This window comes from Triticum dicoccoides, chromosome 5B (genome assembly GCF_002162155.2).
Source record: "Triticum dicoccoides isolate Atlit2015 ecotype Zavitan chromosome 5B, WEW_v2.0, whole genome shotgun sequence".
NCBI lineage: Eukaryota > Viridiplantae > Streptophyta > Magnoliopsida > Poales > Poaceae > Triticum > Triticum dicoccoides.
In genome coordinates this window covers 720,476,494-720,501,880 of record NC_041389.1, presented here as the reverse complement: position 1 = coordinate 720,501,880, position 25,387 = coordinate 720,476,494, and the positions used below count along the sequence as shown (strand labels likewise).

The 25,387-nt window shown below is 48.7% G+C and overlaps 1 protein-coding gene across 1 annotated transcript; it reads left to right on the top strand.

The window, feature by feature from the left end:
- Positions 1-3,314: 3,314 nt before the first annotated feature.
- On the top strand, positions 3,315-4,891 carry LOC119312980 (F-box protein PP2-B1-like). The gene is made up of 4 exons (XM_037588781.1): positions 3,315-3,616; positions 3,777-3,895; positions 3,991-4,388; positions 4,474-4,891. Exons 1-4 carry the CDS (start codon positions 3,341-3,343, stop codon positions 4,584-4,586), a joined length of 906 nt encoding a protein of 301 aa, XP_037444678.1. The 5' UTR covers positions 3,315-3,340; the 3' UTR covers positions 4,587-4,891.
- The last annotated feature ends 20,496 nt before the right edge of the window (positions 4,892-25,387 follow it).

The window sequence follows — 25,387 nt, the reverse complement described above, 5'->3', positions numbered from 1 at the left end:
AAATGCTGCTAGGTGCCAATTGATTCAGCCATGCTCTGGCCGAGCCCTCCAACATAAGAGGTAGGTTTTTCATGGCCACCTCATCATTGTTGCCGCCAATCTGAACAGCCACTCGGTAGTCCTCAAGCTAAGTATCAGGCTTGGACTCACCAGTGAACTTACTGACTCCAGTCGCCAACCTGAAGTTGGGAGGAATCACCGCGGCCCTGATGGCTCTGCTAAAACACTCTGGTCCCGAGATGTGAACTCTGCTGCTGGTGGGCGCATCTCTGTCATGGCCTTCTCGGTGAGCTCTGTTCCTGTCGACCAAACCTTGAACGATAATGGATCTCGCATCAAAGCCTGGTTCTCTGGGGTCGACTGGAACCCTTCGCCCAACACTGTGCTGGCGTCTGTCATCTTGTTGTCGAGGCGCGTACGATCCACCCCTTGGGCGAGGAGTGGGCACTCGACGTCGATCATCACGATCGAATCGGTGATCATAGTGCTCACGGTTCTTGTACTAATCATCACGCCGGCCTCCACGTTCTTCACGCCTCGGGGGCGATCTTGGGCTATGGGCCGACTGGACTGTATTCGCAGCAACGGATCTGCTGCCAATCCTATTCCGAGACTGTGATACAGCTGAATTTTGATCTCGTGTTGCCCGGAGTAAATCTCTGATCTGTAGCAAGCCTCTGCCAGCCTCTGACTGGGAAGGCTGAATCGACTCTGCTATACGGGCTGCAGCTGCTAGATTCTGAATCGAAGTTCGATATACCTGAGTCGGTGGTGGAAAGAGTTGACGTCGACCGGAGTCTGGAACCCGTTGCCGCGCGCGCTCGTCGAGTGCTCGTTGGAGGTTCTCTATCGAGTGCGCTCAGCCAAGTTGGCCAAGCGCGCGTCTTCTAAGGCACGAGTCTCGGGGGCTTCTCCAACGATAGGAGTGTGTAACGCATCCATGTTTCGGCGGTGAAGTTCTTCCCTCTGCAGCGAAGTGAGGGGCTCGGGTTGATACTCTTCGTGAACCTGCGCCGGATCGCCTCCGCCGTCGCCTCCGTCGGTGCGGGGAAAGCCAGGAGGACTGCGTGGTCCATTGACCATCAGAACCTCCGCCGTTGGATCACTGATGTCGCACTCGAATGCAGTCTCTGTGGAGCCAGTCGACAGATCGAACAGGCCGTAGAGAGATTCATCGGGCTCGATTGCCGCGACTTCGGGGGTGGCCGACTGGCGGGCCACCGCGTGCCTCACCCACCGCTGAAGCCTCGACCGACCGGACCGCTTGCGCCGGCGGGAGACTGGGAGGGAGGACGATACAGGAGCCGACCGATACTGGGTCGATGGTTGCCGCAGGAGGACGCCACAGACGTACGCGCGAAAGTGCGTCGCCCCGCGGACGGGGAGCGCGTCGATGTCGAGTGGAGCCTCCTGAAGCCAAGCGAAGTCGTCGGTGATGAGCGTGAGCGCACCAAGATGGATCTCGCGGCCCTCAACCAAAACTCCGCCTGAAACCATGATGAAGGAAATCGGAAAAATCGCAACTTCTCCAATAAGTCGCTAAGACACCTGCCCCACGGTGGGCACCAACTGTCGTGGTTCTAAGTCTGATAGTAGAATAGGGGGGTAGGAATGGAGAGGCAAGATCCTAGCTATGGAGTAGTTGTGTACGCAAAATGTTTACAAGTTCACGCCCTTCTCGGAGGAAGTAACAGCCCTACATCTCGGAGCCCGGAGACGGTCGACTGGATTATATGAGTATGAGTTACAGGGGTGCGAACCCTTTACACTAAGGAGGGGGTGGCTTATATAGGGTCCGCCAGACCCCTCCGGCCCTCAGTTATGCAGGGTTTAAGGTACATTAAGATCTGGCGTTACTGGTAACGCTATACATAAAGTGCTATGATGACCATAAAGGCTACTTAATGACCGACCGTTTGCGTGCAGAGTGACTTTAGATCTCCTGCTGGTCGAGTGAGTGGCTTCATGGCCGGGTGTCTTCGAGTCCATCGAGTGGAACCCTTCCAGGTCGACTGAAAGGTGATTTTTTCTAAAGATGTCCTTGGGGAGGGTATCCTGGACAGGTCCATGACCCTACCCTAGGTACATGGCTTCATCAATAGGTCAGCTTGAAATGAGAGACCAACCGCGGAGTCGAGGCAAAGTGTTTGGGAGATGAATCAAAAGGCGTGTTGCAGGCGATCACCAATGTCCAACGTGAGTTGGGCGGCGTGTATGGGAGTGGGCATTTGCCGTGGCAATGGTGAGGGAGGCGAGGGTAGAAGGCGAGGGGCAAAGGTGGGAGAGTCTCTCGCAGCATCCGCGGGCGGGCAAACGAAGAAGGAGATGTGGATGTGGGGCGATGCGATTACCGTCTCCCGGAGGATAGCCAGGGCGACCGGGATTGAGGATACGGTGAAGCGGAATTCCGAGGGCGAGAGTTGAAGGACCATGAACATGTCGGACTGATGACCGCCCAGGCAACCTTGGAGGTAGCATGCAAGCATGAGGCAATCAATCTCCATGACGGCACGCTCAATTTTGACAGCAAGGTGGATGCCTGAGTTTTTGTGGCGAAATAGAGTGATGGGCTGCAAGATGGCAGACCAAACCTGATCCTCAAAATCCGCACCCGTGGCGTTTCCAACGCCAAGCGCGGCGCGAACGGCAGCCTGGATCGTAGAGTCATCCAGCCAGATGTCCGGCGGGAGCGGGGGCGAGGTGAAGGTGGCTACGGGGAGGCTAGATGGAGTTGGGATCAGAGGTGACCGGAGTTGGGGCAGCGGTGGTGGAGGTGGAGGAGCGGCAGGAGGTGGGAACGGGGGCAGTGCGGGAGCGAGAGCCATCCTGGACTGAGGATTGTGAGGCCTCCAAGCCGACTTTCGAGGGGCTGCGATTTGGTGTTAGGCAAAGCATACATCCCCTGGAATCTTAGAATGAAATCCATCGTCGATTCGCGGGCAGCCAAACGAGTAGATATTGGATTTCGCAAATGAAATCCATCGATTGCAACCCAAATGATGGGTACCAAACAGGCTGCAAGGGTTTCCCTATTGGTGGTAGTTAACTACTCCTTCCGTCCATGCATCCATTTTGATGACAAGTATTTCCGGACGGAGGGAGTATGTAGTTATGTAGAAAACGACGACGTGCTGCCTTGAATTTGAAATACTACGTTTTTCTTAAATCATATTTCCCTCTTTATATACGATTCAATCAGCGTCACATCACTTGAAAAGAGAGGGATGAGCTCGCCGGAGCCTCAACAAAAAAAAAACTATTAATAAGAACGGGGGCCGGTAGTTCCATGACTTGGCCCATATATGGTGCGGCTGCATTCGTTGACCCGGAAGCAAACATCATGAAGCAGTCAAGGAAGGAAAGCGGTCAGGAAGTCCCGGAGGAGTGCCTTGCGAAGGTCATCGGCCTGACCTCGCCTGCCGACGCCTGCCGCGCCACCGCGGTATCCGCGGCCTTCCAGTCGGCGGCAGACTCTGACGCCGTGTGGGAGAGGTTCCTGCCGCTGGACTGCGACGCCGTCCTGGAGCGGGCCGTCCACCTCGTGGATTCCTCCTCCAAGAAGGAGCTCTTCATGGACCTCAGCGACGACCATGTCCTCCTCGACGGCGGCAAGAGGGTGAGTGCCAAATTTCCGGTCATTCATGACGACAAAAAAAAAAAGATTATCGATTTGTCTAATTTGTTTCTTCGATAAAGTGGATCAGTACTGATTGATCGGATATACTATGCCGCATGGCTTCTAATTAACATTCTGCTGGTTAATACGTCTTAATTAGAGTTTTGGGCTCCACCGATCGAGCGGCGCCAAGTGCTACATGCTATCTGTGAGTGAGATGGGAATCGCTTGGGTTACAGCAGATCTGTACTGGATAAAGAGGTCGGACCCAGATTCAAGGTAATTAATTAACTCCCATATATACTACTGTACCTCTCAATCTCATACTATCTCAGAAATTGCTTGATTTATCCTTGCTTGACAATTAAGCTTAGGTTCTCCAAGGTGGCAGAGCTCATGTCAGTGTGCTGGTTCAGCATCTCCGACCGCATCAGCAGCAAGGAGCTCTCACCGGGCACCCAATACGCGGCCTACCTTGTGTACAAGCTCACTCAGGACGCATCCGGTCTCAGCTCCCCACGGCAGATATCGTTCATTGAGGTAGGTGGGCAGCTAGTTGGGAGCATCCACCCGGCGTCTCTCCATCCCTGCGACCGTTGTTCCTGCGCCACACGTGATGGCGAGTCGTCATCGTCGTCGACGACGTCCACAACGAACGTTGCCGCCGTACAGGTGCACGAGCACATGAAGGATGAAGGAGGCCTCATTGTCAGGTACCCGCGGCAACGGGTCGACGGCTGGTTGGAGTTCGAGATAGGTGACTTCCACACAGGTGGCGATTTTCTTCCTTTTAAAACAATATGAAGTTTTTCCTTACTCTCACAGCCTCGGTATTTGATCGAGATGACCCATCACAGGTGATGAAGCCGCGGCTGCAGTAGACGTTTTGATGGTGCTGCAAGAGCTTGAGGAGCTGCAGTGGAAGAAGGGGCTCATCATCGAAGGCATTGAGATAAGGCCGAGAAACTAAATAAATAAAATGATGATTATAGGTCCCTAACATATAATACCAGATATGTCAGGGATTGGGGTGGCTTGCTAGGAAATTCATGTCACGCTTTGGATGTCGAGCAGGATCTAATTAATGTTTGCTTTTCAGAAGTGTCCTGCTCATGAGTTTCCTTTATGGTGCAATATATATAGTTGTGTGCATCTATACAGCCAATATACTAAATAAACAATTTGCTGCCTACATCAGCTATCGATGGGTGGCAACAGATCTGATGTGTACCGAATGAAATGAAACGTTGTCCATATATTTCGCCCGATGATCCAGTGCAAAACAGCCCATCATATCGATCCAGTAATTAGGTGATCAGCCTTATCATGTTGGTATATACTCCCTCTGTTCCTGGAACGGAGGGAGTATTTTTTTTTTATGGTCACCCTAGGGAGCGATTCCGCACCGGAAAGTGCAGAGTTTTCCGTTGATGAAAGCTGCAGCCAAGGTGGGTGAGGGGGTGGGAAGATAACACAACAACTACACACACAGTTCTCGACATGGTCTCGAGCATGGGCGGGATGGTGAACGAGCCATGCACACGCCCCATCTCTGCACATCTCAAGCATTTAGGGCATTTCTGGGCGTTGATCGCGGAACACCCCATCCTTCCTTAGTACTTCTATGTTGCAACAACAGAGGAGGAGGAAAGTCAAAGCAGAAGCTCGCGGCACCACTACGGGCGCCTCGTAGGTGTCGAGGAGGCGAACATCCGCAACTATCGGCCGGCGGCCACCTACCCTGGTTCAGAGTCAACGGGCGAACGGTGCATCAGGATCCGCATAGATGGGGCACATGGCTTCAGCAGCAGAAAGGATCCCTTTCCTGAGCCGCGACGAGCCCAAGAGATGGCCTTGTTCTTTGCGAGGAGCCACATCTCCGCATGTCCCACAGGGGACATATGTATAGATAAAGGACGCGACTAACCACCAGCCGACTGGTGGTTAGCGACAAATCCGCACGATCGTACACCTGCGTCCCTTCCCACGCGTAACCCGCTTCGGCAGCTCCACCCACGACCCAGCCTTCTCTCGCGAGGCCCACTGCGCGCAACGCATTGAGGCCCAAGACAGTTAACACAACCCCTTTGGCCCACGTCCCCCCTCCTGCACGTGACTTACCAATCCAAAACCTAGTTTCTTACCTCCATCGCAAGAAACAGCCACCTGCCCCGATCATTTCTCTCCTCTCTCCCCGACGCGCCTCCATCGCCGGCGACCTCGGCCCCAGATCTGATCCACCAAAAAAAAAAGGAAACCACGAAAAACACCACCAAAACACAAGGATTTGAGGGAGGGCCCCGGTTTACCACAAGAACATCACATGGGTTACATCAGTTCATCTCAATTTCGTCATAATCAAGCAAAAAAGAAAGGAGGTAAGTGATTCAACATCTCGATTGAATATAGATTACCAGAGTGTGTGCATTGAGTAATCAGCACCCTTTAAAGACTTATTCAACATAAAAAAAAGATCCTTTTCTTCCTTTTTAATTATATTGAACAAACCCATGTCAGAACAAGTTATCATGCTAATTCATTACAAATTACCAGGAAAACTCTAAACCAAAGGTGCTAAAAACACTACAAGAATACCATGTGTTGATTTACATTGTTGCCACCAGACTTTTTTGATAAAAAAAATGATGTTCATGAAATGAGGTTGATAGAAACTATCGCTGTCATACTCCCATATGCTGGTTACTGCCAAAACGATACCTGTTATAAAAAAGAAGTAATCAGTGCAGTAAAAGGAAAAAAATATAGTTGTTGTGAAAAAATAATCAAAATTGCTTGTAATTGTGGAAAATTAATGGGTGCATTCATATGTGCTAGCAGGTGCTGCAACACAAGAAAATGACGCATGACAACGGGGGTAATGTGGATATCATGATAAGTGGTGTGGGGACAAACCAACAGTGTGAATATGCACACACGGCAAGCTTTGGTTCTGCCAAAACAGATGAAGGTAAAACATTTACTATGCTACCACATTTTTGTACACAAATTTGTTACCATCGTACTTGAATTGCAACTACCACCCTATGTTATTTACAACTATCACATTCACCATGAAACAGTTGACAAATCACGTAGCTTGATGCACACAGGTTACCATGAATTTAGGTACAATTACCACACTTACTGCATACAAATTATCATGCAATCTGTATTGCAATTGGAATTACATGCTTTCACTTTACAGCTACAAAAACCATCTTAATGCATGCAAACTTTACCAAGCAACTGGAGTACAAGTTACCACTAGTTTTGGCATGCAGATAATATAACACAAAAATAACAACTTTCAAAAACATTACAGGTGCTACATTTAGAAGCAACCCAATGGTTCGAGAGACAAGCAAAGAACCGACTACTAACAGCATAGGGGGGAGAGAAAGCTTCTTTGATCATTCAGTCAGCGAGCCAGCGAGTCCAGAAACAGGGGGAGAGAATGCTGAACAGGGAGACAAAAATACCGAGGCATACTCCACACTGAAACCTCCTGATGAAACGATGAAGTTTGATACTTTTGAGGAAGCTTATGAACACTACAGGCAATATGCAATGAGACATGGGTTTGGAATGAGACCGGAATACAGAAAAACAATCAAAGACAATACTGTAAGCAGAGTCCTCTTGGTTTGTGGGAAATACGGCAAGACAAAAACAAACAAGGAGGAGACAGAGGATGTGTAGGACCCAAAAGGCATCGTGAAGAAGAGGAAAAGAGGGAAGGTCGTGAGGTCGGGATGTCCGGCCCACCTTTACATCACCCACACGAATGCGTGGTGGAGAGTTAAACGCTTCAACGACGACCACAACCACCTTCTAATAAGAAAGCCGTCCTTGACAAAGTTCCTATCAACACATAGGAACATTCCAAAAGATGAGCAAGACTTCTTGAAGATATTGCACGGATGCAACATAGAGACAGCAAGACAGATGCAACTAATGAAATGGTTCTACGGGAATCCTAAAGATGTACCATACACAACAAAGGACATCGCAAACCAGCGAGCTAAATATCGGATGGAGTACCGCCATGCTGATGTGGGGAGCACAATCTCATACTTCCAAGATATGAAGGCACAAGATCTAGATTTCTATTGGAGAATAAAGCTTGATGATGAGGACAGAGTGGAAAATTTATTCTGGATAGATGGTGCGTCGCGCAGGGCATATGCTAGATACAATGATGTCATCTCATTTGACACAACATACATGACAAACATGTACAAAATGCCCTGTGCACCCTTCATTTGGCAAGTATTTGTCGGACGTAAATGTTTTGTATGAAATGGGTATTGGGCTTTATAGTGGAGGATGGGCCCTGCAGGTAAAAAGGCTGGAACCCTAGTCGCCGCCAAGGGGAGGCCGATCTTCCAACACCGCTCTCCGGCGGCTCCCCTTCGCCGGATCCACGCATGTGGATCGTTTTTACTCTCTCGTAGTCTAGGTTTTTAGGTTGTTCATCGTCTTTGCTTCGGCGGCGACGATGACAACGCTGAATAAAGATTCTTCGGATCCTTCCCTAATGAGGCCATCGGTCCTATGGTTGGGGATGGATTTGGAAACCAGTCTGTTCAAGCAAGGATGGCGTGGCGGCGGCGGCATCCTCATGGTGGACCTGTGTCCTCGGGCTCCGCCGTTGCGACGGCGTTTGCTCCAGCGTCGGCGCGGAGCTTGGGAGGTAGTTCAGGAGCGGATGCAGATTGTGGTCTGCATCGACAACATCTGGAAGACAGAGCATGTGCTGGGCTCATGGTTGGTGGATGGCAGATATGGTTTCGTCCTTCGGCGTTTTAGTCATGGTGGGCTGCCAGATCTGGAGTTCGATGGTGTGTCCGGGGTGTTGCCCCGGTCTGATTCGTTCAACGGTAAGGGTTTAACTTTTGGTGAGCCACCTTGGAGGTTCGTAAAGCTGCATATCAGCGATGGAGCCGCATTGAGCTCGGGTGAGGAGGTGATTCGTCATTCTTTTCTTTGGTGGCTGCTGCGGTGGTGCCGGAGGCAGGTGACGGACGTTGGTGTCAAGCTCATAGATGTTCTGCTATCTTTTCAGTTTTGTCATGTCGGTCTTTACGTGACTTGTACTTTGTTCTTTATGATATGAATGAGACACATATTACCATGCAAAAAAAAAAGGTAAAAAGGCTTAACGGAAGGAGGTGTCACGTCGGATACCATCGGAACGGCTCACACCCCACACGGTACGTAACGCCCGGAGGCATCTGGCAAAAAAGAAATGTGCGACGTGGTGTCTCACACACCGCGATGGCCGACGCAAACCAGCCTAAAATCTGGGTGCTTAGCCAATTGTCCCCTTCCCGGACTGTGGAAGGAACGTCGTCACGTACGTCGCACTAGTTCGCGGATAGAACGCCGGCCACCGTTTCTAAGTGCAGCATGATCTCAACCCCAACTATTGTCGCGGCCCGAAATATTTGAGCAATTAAAATTCTGATTCTGAGCAATTACCTTTACTGATTCTTGTTGAGTATAATGTTTATTAGGAAAGATGAGATAGATTAGGATTTGTTCCGGCTTGTCTTGTACTCCAAGTAGATGATTGTACTTTTATATATATGCCCACGAGGCTCAAGCAATACAACGACAATTCCATCAATCCCTCTCTCCCTTCTAACATGGTATCTATCGCAAGTCGATCCTAAACCCTAGCCGCCGCCGCTTCCGCACCACCTGCGCGCCGCCCCCGGGGCGGTCGGCCTTCATGACCGCCGCCGGGGGCCGCGCCGCCCGTACCTAGGGTTCGTCCGCCGGCCGTGTTGGCCTGCTGCCCTAGAAAGTCTTTTTCCCGATCCTTTGATCCGGATTTCTCTCTCCCGCCGGTCGCTTTGATCGGCGTCTACTTTTTGGTTTCCGGGTCTATGTGATCCGGTTTGCGTTGCCCACCGCCGCATCGACCCCGAGCGCCTCTACTCCGACCCCGGCACGACCCGCCGGCCTCTCCTCCGACCCGGCGGCCACGCGCGCCGAGGCGGCCCGTCAGGGCCAGCCGTCGTCCGCGCATCGGTCCTCCCGTCGCCCTGCGCCGGCCGTCACCGCCCTGCTCCGACCGGGACTCCTGCATCACCCTGACCCGGCGGCCTCGCGCCATGCGGCGGCCAATCATAGCCGCCCTGCCGCCCGCCGCCGCCGGCTTCATCTCGGACTCCGCCGCCACCACGCCTCCACCGAGCGGCGTCCCCAACCTCGCGCGCGATCGTCTTGATCACCCGCTCGCCGCCGCGATCCGCCTCATCTACGCCGCGCGACCGACCTGGCCCGTCGGTTACGCGCGCCTCCGCAGGTCCCGTGAAGATCGTCCCCGAATTCAGCGCGCCTCTCCACCGATCGAGCATCGGGCTGCCGCTGCGTCGCCCCGTCGGGCCGCAGCGCCGCCGCCCCGTGGTCATGCTGCCATCAATCTCCTCATCTAACAATTCTTCCTAAGGTCATGCTGCCATCAATCTCCTCATCTATCTGTTTTCCACCCACGAATTATTTTCCTTCGCTGGTGCTCTCACGATTGAAACAAGTCCACAATGAAATAGATATTCGGAATCACCGAATGCGTTTACAGCAGCAGCAGCAGCGGTGTGGTCTCACAGAAAGAACAAAAGAACCTCGTTGTGGATTCACGCGGACTGCAAGATGTGCGGCCCCGCGGGGGATTCATGAGCAAAGGAGAGGGGCCGCCATTGATTCAGAAGAAGATACATAGACGGTTGGAGCACGATTTGTCTTCCGGGGCCACATATACGGACGCCCATCCATACAACGCCACCTCATCTAAAATCCCAGTCGTCACCTCTTCTAGACAGCTAACTGTACACCGTTGTACATGCCCTAAGAACATCCTGTCCCAGCGGAACGGTTCGGCAATCTCCATCATGGCAAGTTGGCAACCCACCGCTGCATAGCCGCGCTATACGGGCCCAGCCCCTTATGTCAAAAAACTACACGTTCAATACTCCCATTTATTCCTGTGATCAGTCAATGCACGCTTCACATGCATGTCGTACTATTGGTCCACATAGCGGGAGCAAGCTCGTCCGGCCTCTCGCCGCTCTCCACTTGTCAGTTGTTACTCACGGCTCAATAGATAACACAAGCTTCAGTTCAGTAGTACAAAGTATAATTACAGGGAGTACAGAGTATAAAAAAACTACAGTAGAAATCAAGGAAATGCATAGCTGATCCGACAACGCCAAGGTTGCTCGAGCACTCGGCAACGATGCCCCCAAATCCCGCGCATCGGCCGCCTCTGCCTTTGCGCCATGCAGCAGCTGCTCAAGGTGTGACGCAACTGTGGGCGGACATGGTCATCGCATTAAGCAGTCGTGCGGAGCGCACCGGAGCACATTGGGCGTGTTTGGTTGCTCGCATCGAGCCCAACCAGGCCCGCGCGGGAAGGGAGAGACCTGTTTGATTGCCTGGTTTCACTGTGGGGCCTGCACCGCACGCTTCTCAAAGCAGCCCACAGCCTGGCTCGCTGGAAACGCTCGGATCGGCAGTTTCTTGCGAGCCAGGCTGAGTGCGGCGCGAGGTCGCACGGGCGGGTGCGAGGCGAGGGCGAGGGGGGATTGCGGGAGATGGAAATCTGGCGCGTCGTCCCGGCGCCAAATCTAGCCTCACCCCCTTTCACTCGCTCACCCATAGCCACTGCCCCCCTTTCTTCTCTACTGCCTCACCACCGGCGGCGCTGCGATTTCAGATCTGCGCTAGAGGGGGCAGCGACGGCGGCGAAAGAGGCGGCGGCGTTTGCCGCAGATCTGGTGCTCCCCTTGCTGTTGGCCGCCGTCTGGTCGACCTTGTCTGTGCCATGGCTCCCCCTAAGCCGTCCTCGTCTCTGATGCCAGTAAGCAGCACCCCCTCCTCCCTTTGTTAACGCAATGCTTAGGCCGTTATGCGAGGTGTAGGACCTATTTCCCACTGAACGAAGCATCGATGTCGACTAGGTTATGGACGCACGGATGAGGTTGATAATTCAGGCAGCAGCACTGATTAGTGTGATTCAGGCATGGGCCATGTTCATGCACCAGAGAGTTGTTCGTCGTGCTGGGAGACCTTTGATCCGCTATGGTCCATTGTTTCCCCGGGAACAGGGGAGCATCCAAAATCTGAACTGCATCTACAACTGCAATGACGTCGAGGCTCTGTGGATGCTTCAAATGAAAAGAGCACCATTTGCCAGGCTTGTCGGGACCTTCAGGAGCAGGGGGCTTCTACAAGATAGCATCAACACCAGTGTCGAAGAGCAAGTGACCATGTTCCTCCATGTTGTTGGCCATAACCAGATGTTCAGGGTCATTCACAACACGTTCAGGAGATCAATGGAGACCATCTCTAGGTACTTCAAGCAAGTGCTTTTTGCTATTGGAGAGCTTAGAGGAGAGATGATCAGGAGAACATCTGGTCAGACTCCACCCAAGATTCACGGAAGCCCGAGATGGTATCCATACTTCAATGTGCGCATTGACAATATACACTATTCATGGCTTGATATGCTTGTATTGTTCAAGTTGAGCACTAACACAGGCTTGTGATGCCATTTTCAGGATTGCATTGGGGCAATAGATGGTACTCATGTCACTGCCAGAGTTCATAGGTCACAGTCTGCAGCATACAGGGGGAGGAAGCACTACACAAACCAGAATGTGCTTGCTGCTGTTGACTTTGATATGAAGTTCACATATGTGCTTGCTGGCTGGGAGGGGTCAGTGCATGATGCTAACATTCTCACCGACAACATGAGTCGACCTGATGGGATCAACATCCCCGGCAAGTTCTAGCGGAAGCGGAAGCGGAAGAAGCAGAAGAAGAAGCGGAAGCGGAAGCGGAAGAAGCAGAAGAAGAAGCAGAAGCGGAAGCGGCAGAGGAAGATCTGGTAGCAGCAACACCGATGAACTATTCCCTATTTAGCCAATGGCTCTTAATAATTTGAACTGTCATTTGATAGTAGTTATGATGAACTGTCATTTGTTTAAGTAGCTGGCGCTACATGTTCAAATTCTGTGTGGTAAGCTCACCACTAGTTAGAAGTGGTGACAATACCTTATACAGGTTGCAACCAAACACCATGTCATATGTGCGCCTAATGCAATGCGGGAAACCAAACGCCGGGTCGAAAATGGTTGTCTCATGCAACTAGGGGCATGCAGGCAACCAAATGGAAGTGCTAGTATCGACTAGAGGGGGGGTGAATAGGCGATTTTTATGAAAGTCTTCAAAACTTGATAGTTTCGAAGACAAACAACAGAAACAACCTAATTGATATGCAACGGAAGATAAACTAACCTAAACAAGCCATAGTCAAGTATGTAATGATATGAGAGTACAGGACTAATAGCAGTTAGGCAGTAAGGATCAAGTTGGAAGATAGCATGAAGCCAATCAACAACGGTAGTCAAGCAATGAAGTCAAATAGATGAACAAATAAGCAATGACTTCATGAAGACAAACTTAAGAAAGGCTGGAAGGGATAGAACCAGTTGCTTGTTGAAGACACAGGATTTGTTGGACCAGTTCCAGTTGTTGTGACAATTGTACGTCTTGTTAGGGAGGCTGAGATTTAACTCAAAAGACTGTGTCTTCACCTTATTCCCCTTGAGCTAAGGACACCCAGTCCTCGCCCAATCACTCTGCTAAGTCTTCAAGGGAGACTTCCAAACCTTCACAGACTTCGTTCACCGGCAATCCACAATGACTCTTGGATGCTCAGAACGCGATGCCTAACCGGCTGGAGGATTCACAGTCCTCAAGTGTAATAAGTCTTCAGGTCACACAGACAGAAAGACTTCAGTGATGCCTAACACTCTTTGGCTCTGGGTGTTTGGGCTTTGTCCTCGCAAGGATTTCTCTCTCTCAAATGCTTTGAGGTGGGTTGCTCTCAAACGACAAAAGCCGTGCGCAAACTCTGAGCAGCCACCAATTTATGGTGTAGGGGGTGGGCTATTTATAGCCACTAGGCAACCCGACCTGATTTGTCCAAAATGACCCTGGGTCACTAAGGAACTGACACGTGTTCCAACGGTCAGATTTCAAACACACGCGGCAATTTTACTTGGGCTACAAGCAAAGCTGACTCATCCAGCTCTGGATAAGATTTGCTCTCATTGTCTTCGCTCGAAGACATAGGATTTGGGTTGAGCATCACTTCAGTCACTCTGACTTAGTTCACTTGGACCCCACTTAACAGTACGGTGGTTCCTATGACTCAACAAAGAAGAAAATGAAACAGCGAATCCACACAGCCTTCGCGCTACAAAGTCTTCACTCAATGTCTTCTCAGGTCATAGTCTTCAATATGAATATCTTCTCATACCACCATTGTCTTCAATGTCTTCATACATTTTTAGGGGTCATCTCCGGTAGGTAAACCGAATCAATGAGGGACACTACCTGTGTTATCCTGCAATTCTCACAAACGCATTAGTCCCTCAACCAACTTTGTCGTCAATACTCCAAAACCAACTAGGGGTGGCACTAGATGCACTTACAATCTCCCCCTTTCTGGTGATTGATGACAAACTGGTTGAAGTTTTCAACGGGGATAAAGTATGTGAAATTGTAAGGATAGGTAATTAGTCTTCATAAGTTGCAAGGGCTCCCCCTGAAGATGTGCATATAAGTAATTTGCTTTTGGAATGCAAATGCACATGGCAGGTTGTACTTGTGGAGATCCACTTCAACTTATGAAGATAATTCATCATGCATCAAATGATATAGCAATAGGAATGACATGCATAATAAAAATGGACGTCTGCAGAATGATCTAAGTGCGGAAGTTATCATCGCACATGTGGAATTTATCATCGCAAAGCAAATAAGTAGCAGAAGTAGAAGACGACCATCAAGTTTAGGTGTTACAACTCAAAGAACCAAATGTTTCAAAACGCAAGAGTTGTAAGCACGCAGCAAAATATAATGCAACCGCCCATGTGAACCCGCTTGAAGACTATCAACTCATATGCTTCTCCCCCTTTTGTCAGTAATGACCAAAAAGGTCTGAAGACATAGAGCATCTACTCGTCATCATGAGTAGGTGAAGCAGCAGGGTTGTCGTCGTTGGTTGGCGGTGCGGACGAGCTTGGTGCAGTGTCGATGCGCGCTGTAGTAGTTGGAGGTGGTGAAGTAGCGTCATCTTCATCATCAATCACTCGGGCATTAACTGTTTTCGCGGAAGAGGAGTATTCAGAGTCTACAAGAGATGGAGTTCGACGCAGGGTAGCAGTCCTGGGAGGAGTGGAGTCGAACTGGAATCTTTCATTGAAGCCATCATCTTGAAGATCAGCTTCAGCACTGAGCAGGGTCAAACTCTTCCATGATCTTCGGCAAGTTTCATGAGCAACAAAGGCATTCTTGGTGGCAAGGTTGCGAATGCGGTTGACATCCACCAAGAGGCTTTGCATTTGGCGCTTGAGCCAGAAATGATGCTTATCCTGCATCTGATGAAGAGCCACAAGAAGCTCTCGGTCATTAAGAACACGAGAACGCTTCCGAGGCCTTTGCGCAATGGTACTTTCAGTGGCTTCAGTTGGTGCTCGGTGAGGCAGACGGGTGTTACCAGCAAGTGGATAGAATCTTGTTGCTGCATGAACACCTTCAATAGGCTGAGTGAAGCTTTGATGCTCAATGTTCTGAAGACAAAGGGGCGTCTTGGCAGGGTCAGAGTATACAGCATCAACTGACATATCAACCTCGGGCAGAAATATGATGTGATTGCGGGCAGAGGGCTGATAGTTGACAGATGAGTGTCGCTTGATGAGGCGCATGACCCAGGGAGCATAAAACTTCAGACCAAACAGGTCAGAACCGGAAGCAGCAAGTTGCCTGATGAAGAATTCCTGAGTGTTGAAGCTAAAGCCATTTAGAATATAGAAGACCAATGTCTTCATGGCTCCTTCAAGCTTGGCCGATGATGAGTGTCCCTTGACTGGCCATAGAGTTCGCCTGATGATATGATATATAGTGCGAGGTAGATACTCAAGGTCTTCAACAAAGAAATGTGTGGGATACTCAGCATCAGATGGCAAAGGCTTCATCATACTCAGCATCTGGCTCATATTTGGTTCTGGCTTATGAAAGATGCTCTCCACTGCATTGCGGTGTAGCTGACAGTTAGGCTCATACAGTTCTCCAGGAGTGGCTAGCCCAGTAAGCTCGATGATATCCATGGCTTTGGCTTCATGATGAACATTGCCAGTCATCCACTCGAGAACCCATGTCTTGATGTCTCTGTTGTACCCGCGAATGTGTAGAGTGGCATAGAATTGAAGCAATAGCTCTTCATTCCAATGTTCCTTGTCGGTCACAAAATGAAGCAGACCAGCATCGCGAAAGCAGTCAAGTGCTTCTTCCAAGCACGGCAGTCCAGCAATAGCTTCAGTGTCAAGACACATATGAGGGAAAATGCGCCCTTGATCATATAGCACGCATGAGTAATAGCTTCTCTGCTGATAGCTCCAGAACCGATCTGATGAAGTCCTTGGCTTGGAGTAGGGGTTCTTGGCGCTGTCAAAGAAGGTATTGTGGCTCTTGAAGCCATTGTCATTGAATGATCCTGGCGAGTTGGCAGTACTTGGAAACCTTGGCATCCTCGGCTTTGGCTTCTGGACCTAAGGCCGATGCTCAACATGATAGTCAAATTGGGGGCCGGAGGCAGCAGGCGGAGGCACCAGAACAGGCCATCTGACAGTGACAAGTTGACCGTGATCGTATGCTTGCTCAATAGTGTGAGGCCTTGGTGGTGGAACAGGAGCAGGGGCAACATCAGAGGGTCCAGGCTGCACAACAGGTGCTTCAGGAGCATTTGTCATATTCGCTCCAGGTGCAGCCTCCTCATTGGCATCAGGGGCAGCAATCTCATTGGCGTCAGATGCAGGGGCCACATTTGCTTCGGGCACAGTTGCCTCATTGGTTTCAGGCACGCTGGTTGGTGCAGGCTCCACATTGGCGTCAGCCATGACCACGTCATTGGCTTCATTAGCATTGGTGGTGGCAGCCATAACAGGTTCAACCTCCTCTTGAAGAGCAGGAGGGTCGGGCACAGGCACGTTCAGATCATGAACTGCTTCTTCTTCAATCACAGGGGGAGTTGGTACACGTACTTCTTCTTCATTTTCTTCGGCTGATGCAGCCGGAATGTCTTCAGCAGCATGTGCTTCAGACCTGGAGATGTTCACTGTTGGAGCTGGTTCAGAGAATACTTGTCGTGTAACAGGTGAACGTTGCACTTCTCCTTCAAGAACGCTCGATAGAGGGACTTCAGGCCTTTGTCCTCTTCGAAGCCTGCGAAGCGCTGGCTTCAAGTTAGGAGATGGACTTGGCTGAGCCTGAAAGTCTTCATCCTCTTCTTGCACTGGGGGTGTAGCTCGTTGTTGTTGTTGTTGAGTACTGGGGGAGTCTTGGTGTTGTTGTGGGTGATCAGCCCACGAAGCATCCTGAGCAATTGGCGTCAATGGACGACCAATGCTGATGATTTCGCTGTTCGTACGAACAGGCGATGATACCACTTGATGTTCAATCTGAGGAAGAACTTCATCATCATTTACATTGTCATCTTGACCAATGTCTTCAGCAGCGTTGGGTTCAGCTGCTGGAATATCTTCAGTCTCATGTGCCTCTGTGGTAGCAGGCTCATGGACAACCATCCTTCTTTCTTGATGAACAGACACAGGGCGAACAACGGAAATGGGTTCAACGACTAAGGGCTCTGTGGAAGCAGCCCTAGTCTTCTTGGTCTTGCGCTTCTTCTTGGAGGGAGCGGCATCAGAGGCTTCAGCATGCTTTCTCTTTTTCGCCTCAGCCTTGGCAGCCTTTGTCTTCTTCTGTTCTGAAGCGGTTGTGGTGACCTTTGGCTTCGAGCCAGTCATGCTGCTCGGAAAGATAATGCGAGGGGCTTCTTGGCGTGATGGCTCAGGCTGTTCAGCAGGGTGCTTCTTCTTCCTCTTTGTAGCCATCCTGGGGTCAATGCCTGGACGGCCAAGGGACTTGCGCTTCTCAGCCTCATTGTAGGCAAGCACACACTTATCAGCCAAAAGCTTCATGCGTTCTCGAGAGCCCTGAGCTTCTTGGCGTTTATGCAGAAAAGCTTCTTTGAGCTCATGGCGCATGACCTTGAAGTTTCTGACGTCTTGAACACTCAGATTGGCCACATGCTTCTTGAATTGAGCCTTCTCAAAATCAATCTTGTTCTTGAGCTCAACGATGCGCTGAGCGAGAGCTAGCTCAGAAGTAATGGCGCCATTGAAGGCGACACTGAGGCCAATTGGGAGTTGTAAATCTTCAAAGCTGACGTTGGGGGTGTCGAACCACTCATCAATGAAATTGTGAATGATGGCCACATCAAACAGAGGCAGGTTACTGAAGATTTCTGCTTCCTCTTTGCTCTTGATCAGCTGCTCAAGGGCATCATCCGCAAGATCTTCATCACTTGATAGATCAATGGGTTCTTCACGCAGAATGGCAGCAGGAGTCAAAGCTCGCTGATCAGATGGTCTAACAAGTTGCTTCTTCTTGTCCGTTCTCTTGGAGACACGGGACAGATCTTCAGATTGCACACTGGCTTCAGGAGGTGCAGTGGCTAGTGGCTTCGCACGCAAAGTCTTCGGCGGTGGCTTTGCAGCTGAGGTTGAAGCCTTAGACTTCTTTTGCTTTTGCGGCTTTGGCGGAGGAGGAGCAGGGGCTTCATCCGAGTCAGCACCATCGTCAGAATGATCTACTCTGGCGCCTTGGACCATGATGTAAGTGATGAGGCCGTCAAGGTTGGCATAGGGGCCAATGACATTGGGATTAGCTTCACGGGAGCCATCAGTGTGGGGAGCAGAGGGACCTGGATTGAAGTCCAAACCCAAGGTCTTCTTGTTCTCTTTGGCCGAAGCCACAGCAAACTGATAGTTGCGCTTGAAGAGTGAATCTTCACGACACCATAGAAGTGAAGTGGGATCTGCGTTTGCTGGCTGTGGCCCACGGACCATACATGGATAGAAGCCTTGTTCAATGGCTTCAGCTCGGCTCTTGGGTTGCAGCCCTCGATAGAGAATATCACCCCATGGGCTCTTGATGGCATGCTTCTCTGCATATTCCTTTGTCACAAATCTGTACTTGAACCACTCCTCAGCCCAGTAGCATCGAATCCATTGGGTTCGCATCTTCCTCTGATGATAATTCTCTTCAGGATCTGTCTTGTACAATTCTGCTAATTCATCAGGCAGATCTCTAGATGTGCCACTTCTGCGCTGTCTGCCACCCTTCCTTGCTGATTTCTCTGTTGCCATGAACTTCAAGCTAAAAGGCTTCAGTACGTTCAATGGCTTCAGAGGTCTGCGTTTGCTCGTCAGACAGGAACTGGCTTCAGGAGAATTTATATGGTGCTGCAAGTATTCTGCAAACGAATGCAGACTATGAGAACCAAGGGATTCTCCCACGGACATGTACCTGTGACAGCATTAGAGATGCAAGGGAAGGGGGAGAGGTCATATGCATTCTCAGAAGATTTTGAAGATAAATCAGTTTGAAGACATTGACCTCATGTTGCAAAGACATTCACTTATATAGATGAGTTGGTTCCAGATTTGTACCAATCCGTGAATAAGTACAAGTGAGGAATCAAGCTAGTAGAAATCTAAGTGAATCGACTAGTCAGTATGAGATGCAGACGGAATAGATCTAGCTTTGAGTGGACAGAAACTACTTTCGGTAAATAGGATGAATCTTGAAGATCAAAAAGGTGGTAAAAATAGAGTTATAATTACCGCACGAAGAACTGCTAGATGGAGAAGAATAGGAGACCGAGCAGTTCAGCCCACCGTGCCCTAACTTGGCGACGGAGGACACCTACGGCGACGGCGGAGAGGACGATGTCCGCGGCCGGCGTGAGGACGGCGTCGGAGAAGTCGCGGCAGCTAAGCGCTTCGTCGCCGGTGTCGTCTCGAGCTAGCGGTGGCGCTAGGGTTTTAACGGAGGTGGAGAGGTGGGAGAAAGATTTCTTTACCGCAGGGGGACATGTATTTATAAGTAGGTGAGAGAGAGCATAATTACTCTAGTGCCCCTGCCGGTTCATATCGGAGGGATACGTGGCCAGCATGCAACACACCCAGGGTTGTCCCACGTTCCCACGCCCGCCAGGCATGTCGGAGAGTTGTTCCGGCTTCTCCGGATTTCAACAGTAAAGATAAGTCATTAAAACAGATTTAATGTTTGTCTCTTTGCCTTCTGCTGACTAGGACGTAGAGAAGACATTCGACAGTTTCAACAGAATGCATATGATTTGGACAGATAGATTTGAGATAGTAAGCATAGAGAGGTTAGGGTCCGATCACATTCACTTAGTTCAAAAGATCCAAACTTGAAGACATAGCTATAAGTGAATGTTGTAGAGGACAGAACACTAGTATATATATATATTAGTTCAAAGAGCAATCAAATCATCATAGTGGAGAAAGTCATGAAGACAAATTGAAACTGAAGACAAACCAAATGCGAAGTCATTGCAATATAACGCCTTGAATGAAACACTTCAAACAAGAAAAGTTGGTGGTGGCGTTACCCACTGTATAGGAAGTATTAGACCCAGACACAGCGCACAATTATCGTGGCGCTCCAAAGTCAAATTCCATGTTAATGTATTCACACTCAGAGTGTAGATCTTCATTGATTGAAGATATACCTTACTTTGTGTGTTGCACATCTAAGTCATCAACATGCATAAGTGTTAGGATGTGTGCCTGATCACAGGACATTAGAGGATTCTAAGATATTTAGCTCACACCGCAACTTGCAAAACCTTTTCTCATCCAAGGGCTTTGTGAAGTTATCTGCCAGTTGCTCATCAGTGTTGACATGAATGATATCGATATCTTTCTTCATAACATGATCTCTGAGAAAGTGATGACGAATTTCAATGTGCTTTGTCTTCGAGTGTTGGACTGGATTGTTGGCTATCTTGATGGCACTCTCGTTGTCGCAAAAGAGAGGAACTTGTGTCAGGTTGATGCCATAATCCTTGAGAGTTTGCTTCATCCATAGAAGCTGAGCACAACAGGATCCAGCAGCAATGTATTCAGATTCAGCAGTTGAGAGTGATACACAGTTCTGCTTCTTCGAAGACCAACAGACAAGTGATCGACCAAGAAAATGGCATGTGCCAGATGTAGACATGCGATCCACCTTGTCACCAGCATAATCAGCATCCGAGAATCCAACCAAATCGAATCTTGAGCCCTTGGGATACCATAATCCGAGTGTTGGGGTGTAAGCCAAATATCTAAGAATTCGCTTCACAGCTAAGTGATGCGATTCCTTTGGTGCCGCTTGGTACCGAGCACACATGCAAACACTAAGCATAATATCTGGCCTAGATGCACATAAATAAACAAAGAACCAATCATGGAGCGGTATACCTTTTGATCGAACTCTTTACCATTGTTGTCGGGACCAAGATGGTGCTTGGCTGGCATTGGCGTCGTGTAGCCTTTGCAGTCTTCCATTCCAAACTTCTTCAGGAAATCTTTGAGGTATTTTTCTTGAGATATGAAGATGCCATTCCTCTGCTGACGAATTTGAAGACCAAGGAAGAACTTCAGCTCACCCATCATGGACATTTGATATTGCTCTTGCATCATGTACCCAAACTCATCACTGTACTTCTGGTTGGTGCACCCGAACATAATGTCATCCACATATGTTTGGCACACAAACAGTTCACCATCATATGTCTTCGTTAAGAGAGTGGGATCGAGGGATCCAGGTTTGAAGCCTTTGCTCTTCAGGAAATCTTTGATTGTATCATACCAGGCACGAGGGGCTTGTTTGAGGCCATACAGTGCCTTGTTTAGCTTGTACACCATATCAGGATGTTTTGGATCTTCGAAGCCAGGTGGTTGTGCGACATATACTTCTTCTTCAATCTTGCCATTGAGAAATGCACTCTTCACATATATTTGATATAGCAAGATATTGTGATGATTTGCGTAGGCTAGCAGTATGCGAATAGCTTCAAGTCTAGCTACAGGAGCGAATGTTTCATCGAAGTCAATTCCTTCCACTTGGGTATATCCTTGAGCCACAAGACGTGCTTTGTTTCTGATGACTTGACCATGCTCATCTTGCTTGTTTCGATATATCCATTTTGTTCCAATAATGTTATGCTTGCGAGGATCAGGTTGCTTGACAAGTTCCCAAACATTATTTAGCTTGAACTGTTGAAGTTCTTCTTGCATGGCTTGAATCCATTCAGGTTCCATAAAAGCTTCAGCAACTTTCTTGGGTTCTGATATTGACACAAATGAAAAGTGCCCACAGAAGTTTGCTAGTTGTGTTGCTCTTGAACGAGTGAGTGGACCAGGTGCATTGATGCTGTCAATTATCTTCTCTATTTGAACTTCATTTGCAACACGAGGATGGACAGGTCGAAGATTTTTCTTTGGCTGATCATTGTCATCATTGGTAGGATTGTTTTCGGGCTGAGCATTGTCTTCAGGTTGATTTGGTGCGGAGATGATAAGTTCCTCTTCAGACTGTGCTTCAGAGGGCATGATTTCACCAGTTCCCATCAACTTGATTGCTTCATTTGAAGGAGCTTCATCCAGTGTACTTGGCAGGATCTCTCTCTGTGAACCATTGGTTTCATCAAATTTCACATCCATAGTTTCAACGATCTTGTAGAGATAAAGGTTGAAGACTCTGTAGGAGTGTGAGTCCTTTCCATAGCCAAGCATGAAGCCTTCGTGAGCCTTAGCTGCAAATTTTGACTTGTGATGGGGATCCTTTATCCAGCATCTTGCTCCAAATACTCTGAAGTAACTAACATTTGGCTTCTTACCAGTAAGTAGCTCATATGATGTTTTGTTCAGAAGCTTATGAACGTACACACGGTTGATGATGTGACATGCTGTATCAATAGCTTCGGGCCAGAACTTTCTTGGTGTCTTGTACTCATCTAGCATTGTTCGAGCCATTTCAATGAGGGTTCTGTTCTTGCGCTCAACGATGCCATTTTGCTGAGGTGTGTATGGAGCAGAGAACTCATGAGTGATTCCCATTGTATCCAGATACAGATCAAGTCCAGTGTTCTTGAATTCAGTGCCATTGTCACTTCTAATGTGCTTGATCTTCACACCGTAGTTGTTCATTGCTCGATTTGCAAAGCGTCTGAAGACATCTTGCACTTCAGGCTTGTAAAGAATTATATGGACCCATGTGTATCTTGAGTAGTCATCAACAATGACGAAGCCATAGAGACAAGCAGTTGTTGTGAGGGTGGAGTAGTGAGTAGGTCCAAATAAGTCCATGTGCAACAGCTCGGAGGGTTGAGATGTTGTCATGATTGTCTTCGATGGGTGCTTTGCCCTTGTCATCTTTCCAGCTTCACAAGCACCACACAGATGATCCTTCTTGAACTTGACATCTTCGATGCCAATGACATGCTTCTTCTTGACGAGTGAGTGTAAGTTCCTCATGCCAGCATGTCCCAGCCTTCGATGCCAGAGCCAGCATTCTGAAGCTTTTGTGAGAAGACAAACGGCAAGTTGTGGACCAACTGAGAAATCTACCATGTACAGATCATCTTTTCGATATCCTTCAAAGACTAGAGATTTGTCAGATTCCATTAGTACAAGGCAACGATATTTGCCAAATATCACAATCATGTTCAAGTCACAAAGCATTGAGACAGACATTAAGTTGAAACCAAGGGATTCAACAAGCATCACTTTATCCATGTGTTGATCCTTTGAGATTGCAACTCTACCTAGACCCAATACTTTGCTTTTACCAGTGTCAGCAAACGTGATGTGACTCTTGTCGGATGGACATAAGGTTGAGTCCATGAGAAGACTTCGATCACCAGTCATATGATTTGTGCATCCACTGTCCATAATCCATTCTGAAGCTTTTGGTGATGTACCCTACAGTGCAGTTAGGAGGATAGGCTTCACACAAGTGTTGTGAAGCATATGCATTTGATACATATAGGGACAGTCACAGCTTATATCAAAGTTAGGACATAGACTGACGAGGAATTTAGATGTGAAGCATATAAAATGATATTTTAACGTGCATCCTCGGTGAGTTTTAGGTCCCCAGCAATAGTATCGGACGCCATTAATTGCTGGCTGGAGACCATTTTCTGCAAAAAGAGTTAGTTCTTCTTTGCCACCCACATTTTCAGTGGGGGCTTAGAAGCAATGAGTCTAAGTGCAGCATCTGAGAATTTTGGCTTTGAAGCCCTAGCAAATAGCCTTGCAGGAGATGAATGATACTCATATGAGTAAGCAGAAAAGTTCTTAGTCCTATGAACATAGCGGTTCGAAGATACACGCTCATATTCATAAGTCTGAGTATGATTTCCCTGCAAAACATTGGCGTTAGGGTGACTCATGTAAGTCCTGGATCTGTATGAAGCCTTTGGGCCATATGAAGCTATAGGTCTCGGGTTTGTCTTCTTCCTAGGTGGTGTCATGATGACATTCATAGGAAGATTCTCAATGTACCGCTTAGGTACCCAGATCTTCTTCATAGGTGGTCCATTCCTGCAGTTAGTACCAATGTACCTGGCAAACACTTCACCATTCTGATTTTTGAACAGCTTATAGTTTGCATCAAAGATTCATCAATGATAATAGGATTAGCACAGGTAAAGCCAGATAAGGTAGATGGATCTACTGAAGGTCCCTTTGCAGCAACCCATGTGGTTTTGGGGTACTGCTCAGGCTTCCAGTATGAGCCATCAACGTTCATTTTCCTCTCGAACCCAACACCCTCTTTCCTAGGGTTTTGGTTCAGAATCAGCTTTTTGAGGACATCGCAGAGAGTCTGATGTCCCTTCAAACTTTTGTACATCCCTGTTTCAAGCAATGTCTTCAACATAGCATTTTCATCAGCAACAGCCGTGGTATACTCCGCAGAGGGGTTAGTGACCACATCAGTAGGTGAAGACAATGAAACAGTAGCAGCAGTGGAACATTCAGCAACAGATGTAGCATTATCACGCTCAATGCATTTTAAACATGGTGGTTCAAATCCTTCCTGAGCGGAAATGATCTGTTGAGCGCGAAGTGACTCATTCACTTTTTGAAGATCTTCATGAGCCGCTCTCAATTTCTCAAGCTCTTGTTTCCTTTGAAGATAATCATAGGAGAGCCTTTCATAAGTAGTTGAGAGTGATTCATGACGACCTTCAAGTTCTTGGTACTTAGCATGAAGACTTTTTATGTCATCAACTAAGGACTGTGAATGTGTCATTTCAGCGTCCAACAGGTCATCGCTTTTGTCTAACAATTTTTGAGTATGTTCCATAGCCTTTTGTTGTTCAGTTGCAATTTTAGCAAGTGTTTTGTAGCTGGGTTTGGATTCACAATCAGAGTCATCTTCACTTGAAGTTTGAAAGTAAGCATCGCGTGATTTTACCTTGGCACCGCGTGCCATGAAGCAGTAGGTGGGAGTAGGATCGTCTTCGTCATTAGCTTCAGCGTTGGTGTGGAAGTCATTATCTTCAGTGTTGAAGATGGACTTGGCAACATAGGCAGTGGCTAGAGCCAGACTTGCAACGCCAGGGTCAGACTCCTCTCCAGACTCCACCTCCGCCTCCTCTGAAGCAGACTCCTCCTCTGAATCCATTTCCTTGCCAACAAAAGCATGAGCCTTGCCAGATGAGCTCTTCTTGTATGATGAAGACTTGGAAGAAGACTTAGAAGACTTTGAGGATTTCTTCTTCTTCTTGTCATCAGAATCATATTCCTTGCTTTTCTTCTTCTTCTTCTCATT

Bases quoted from the DNA above. Each gene is read 5' to 3' on its own strand.
- LOC119312980 (XM_037588781.1), top strand. From the start codon at position 3,341: ATGAAGCAGTCAAGGAAGGAAAGCGGTCAGGAAGTCCCGGAGGAGTGC. The intron at 3,617-3,776 runs GTGAGTGCCAAA...CGTCTTAATTAG, and splicing joins TCCTCGACGGCGGCAAGAGG to AGTTTTGGGCTCCACCGATC. The intron at 4,389-4,473 runs GTGGCGATTTTC...GACCCATCACAG, and splicing joins GATAGGTGACTTCCACACAG to GTGATGAAGCCGCGGCTGCA.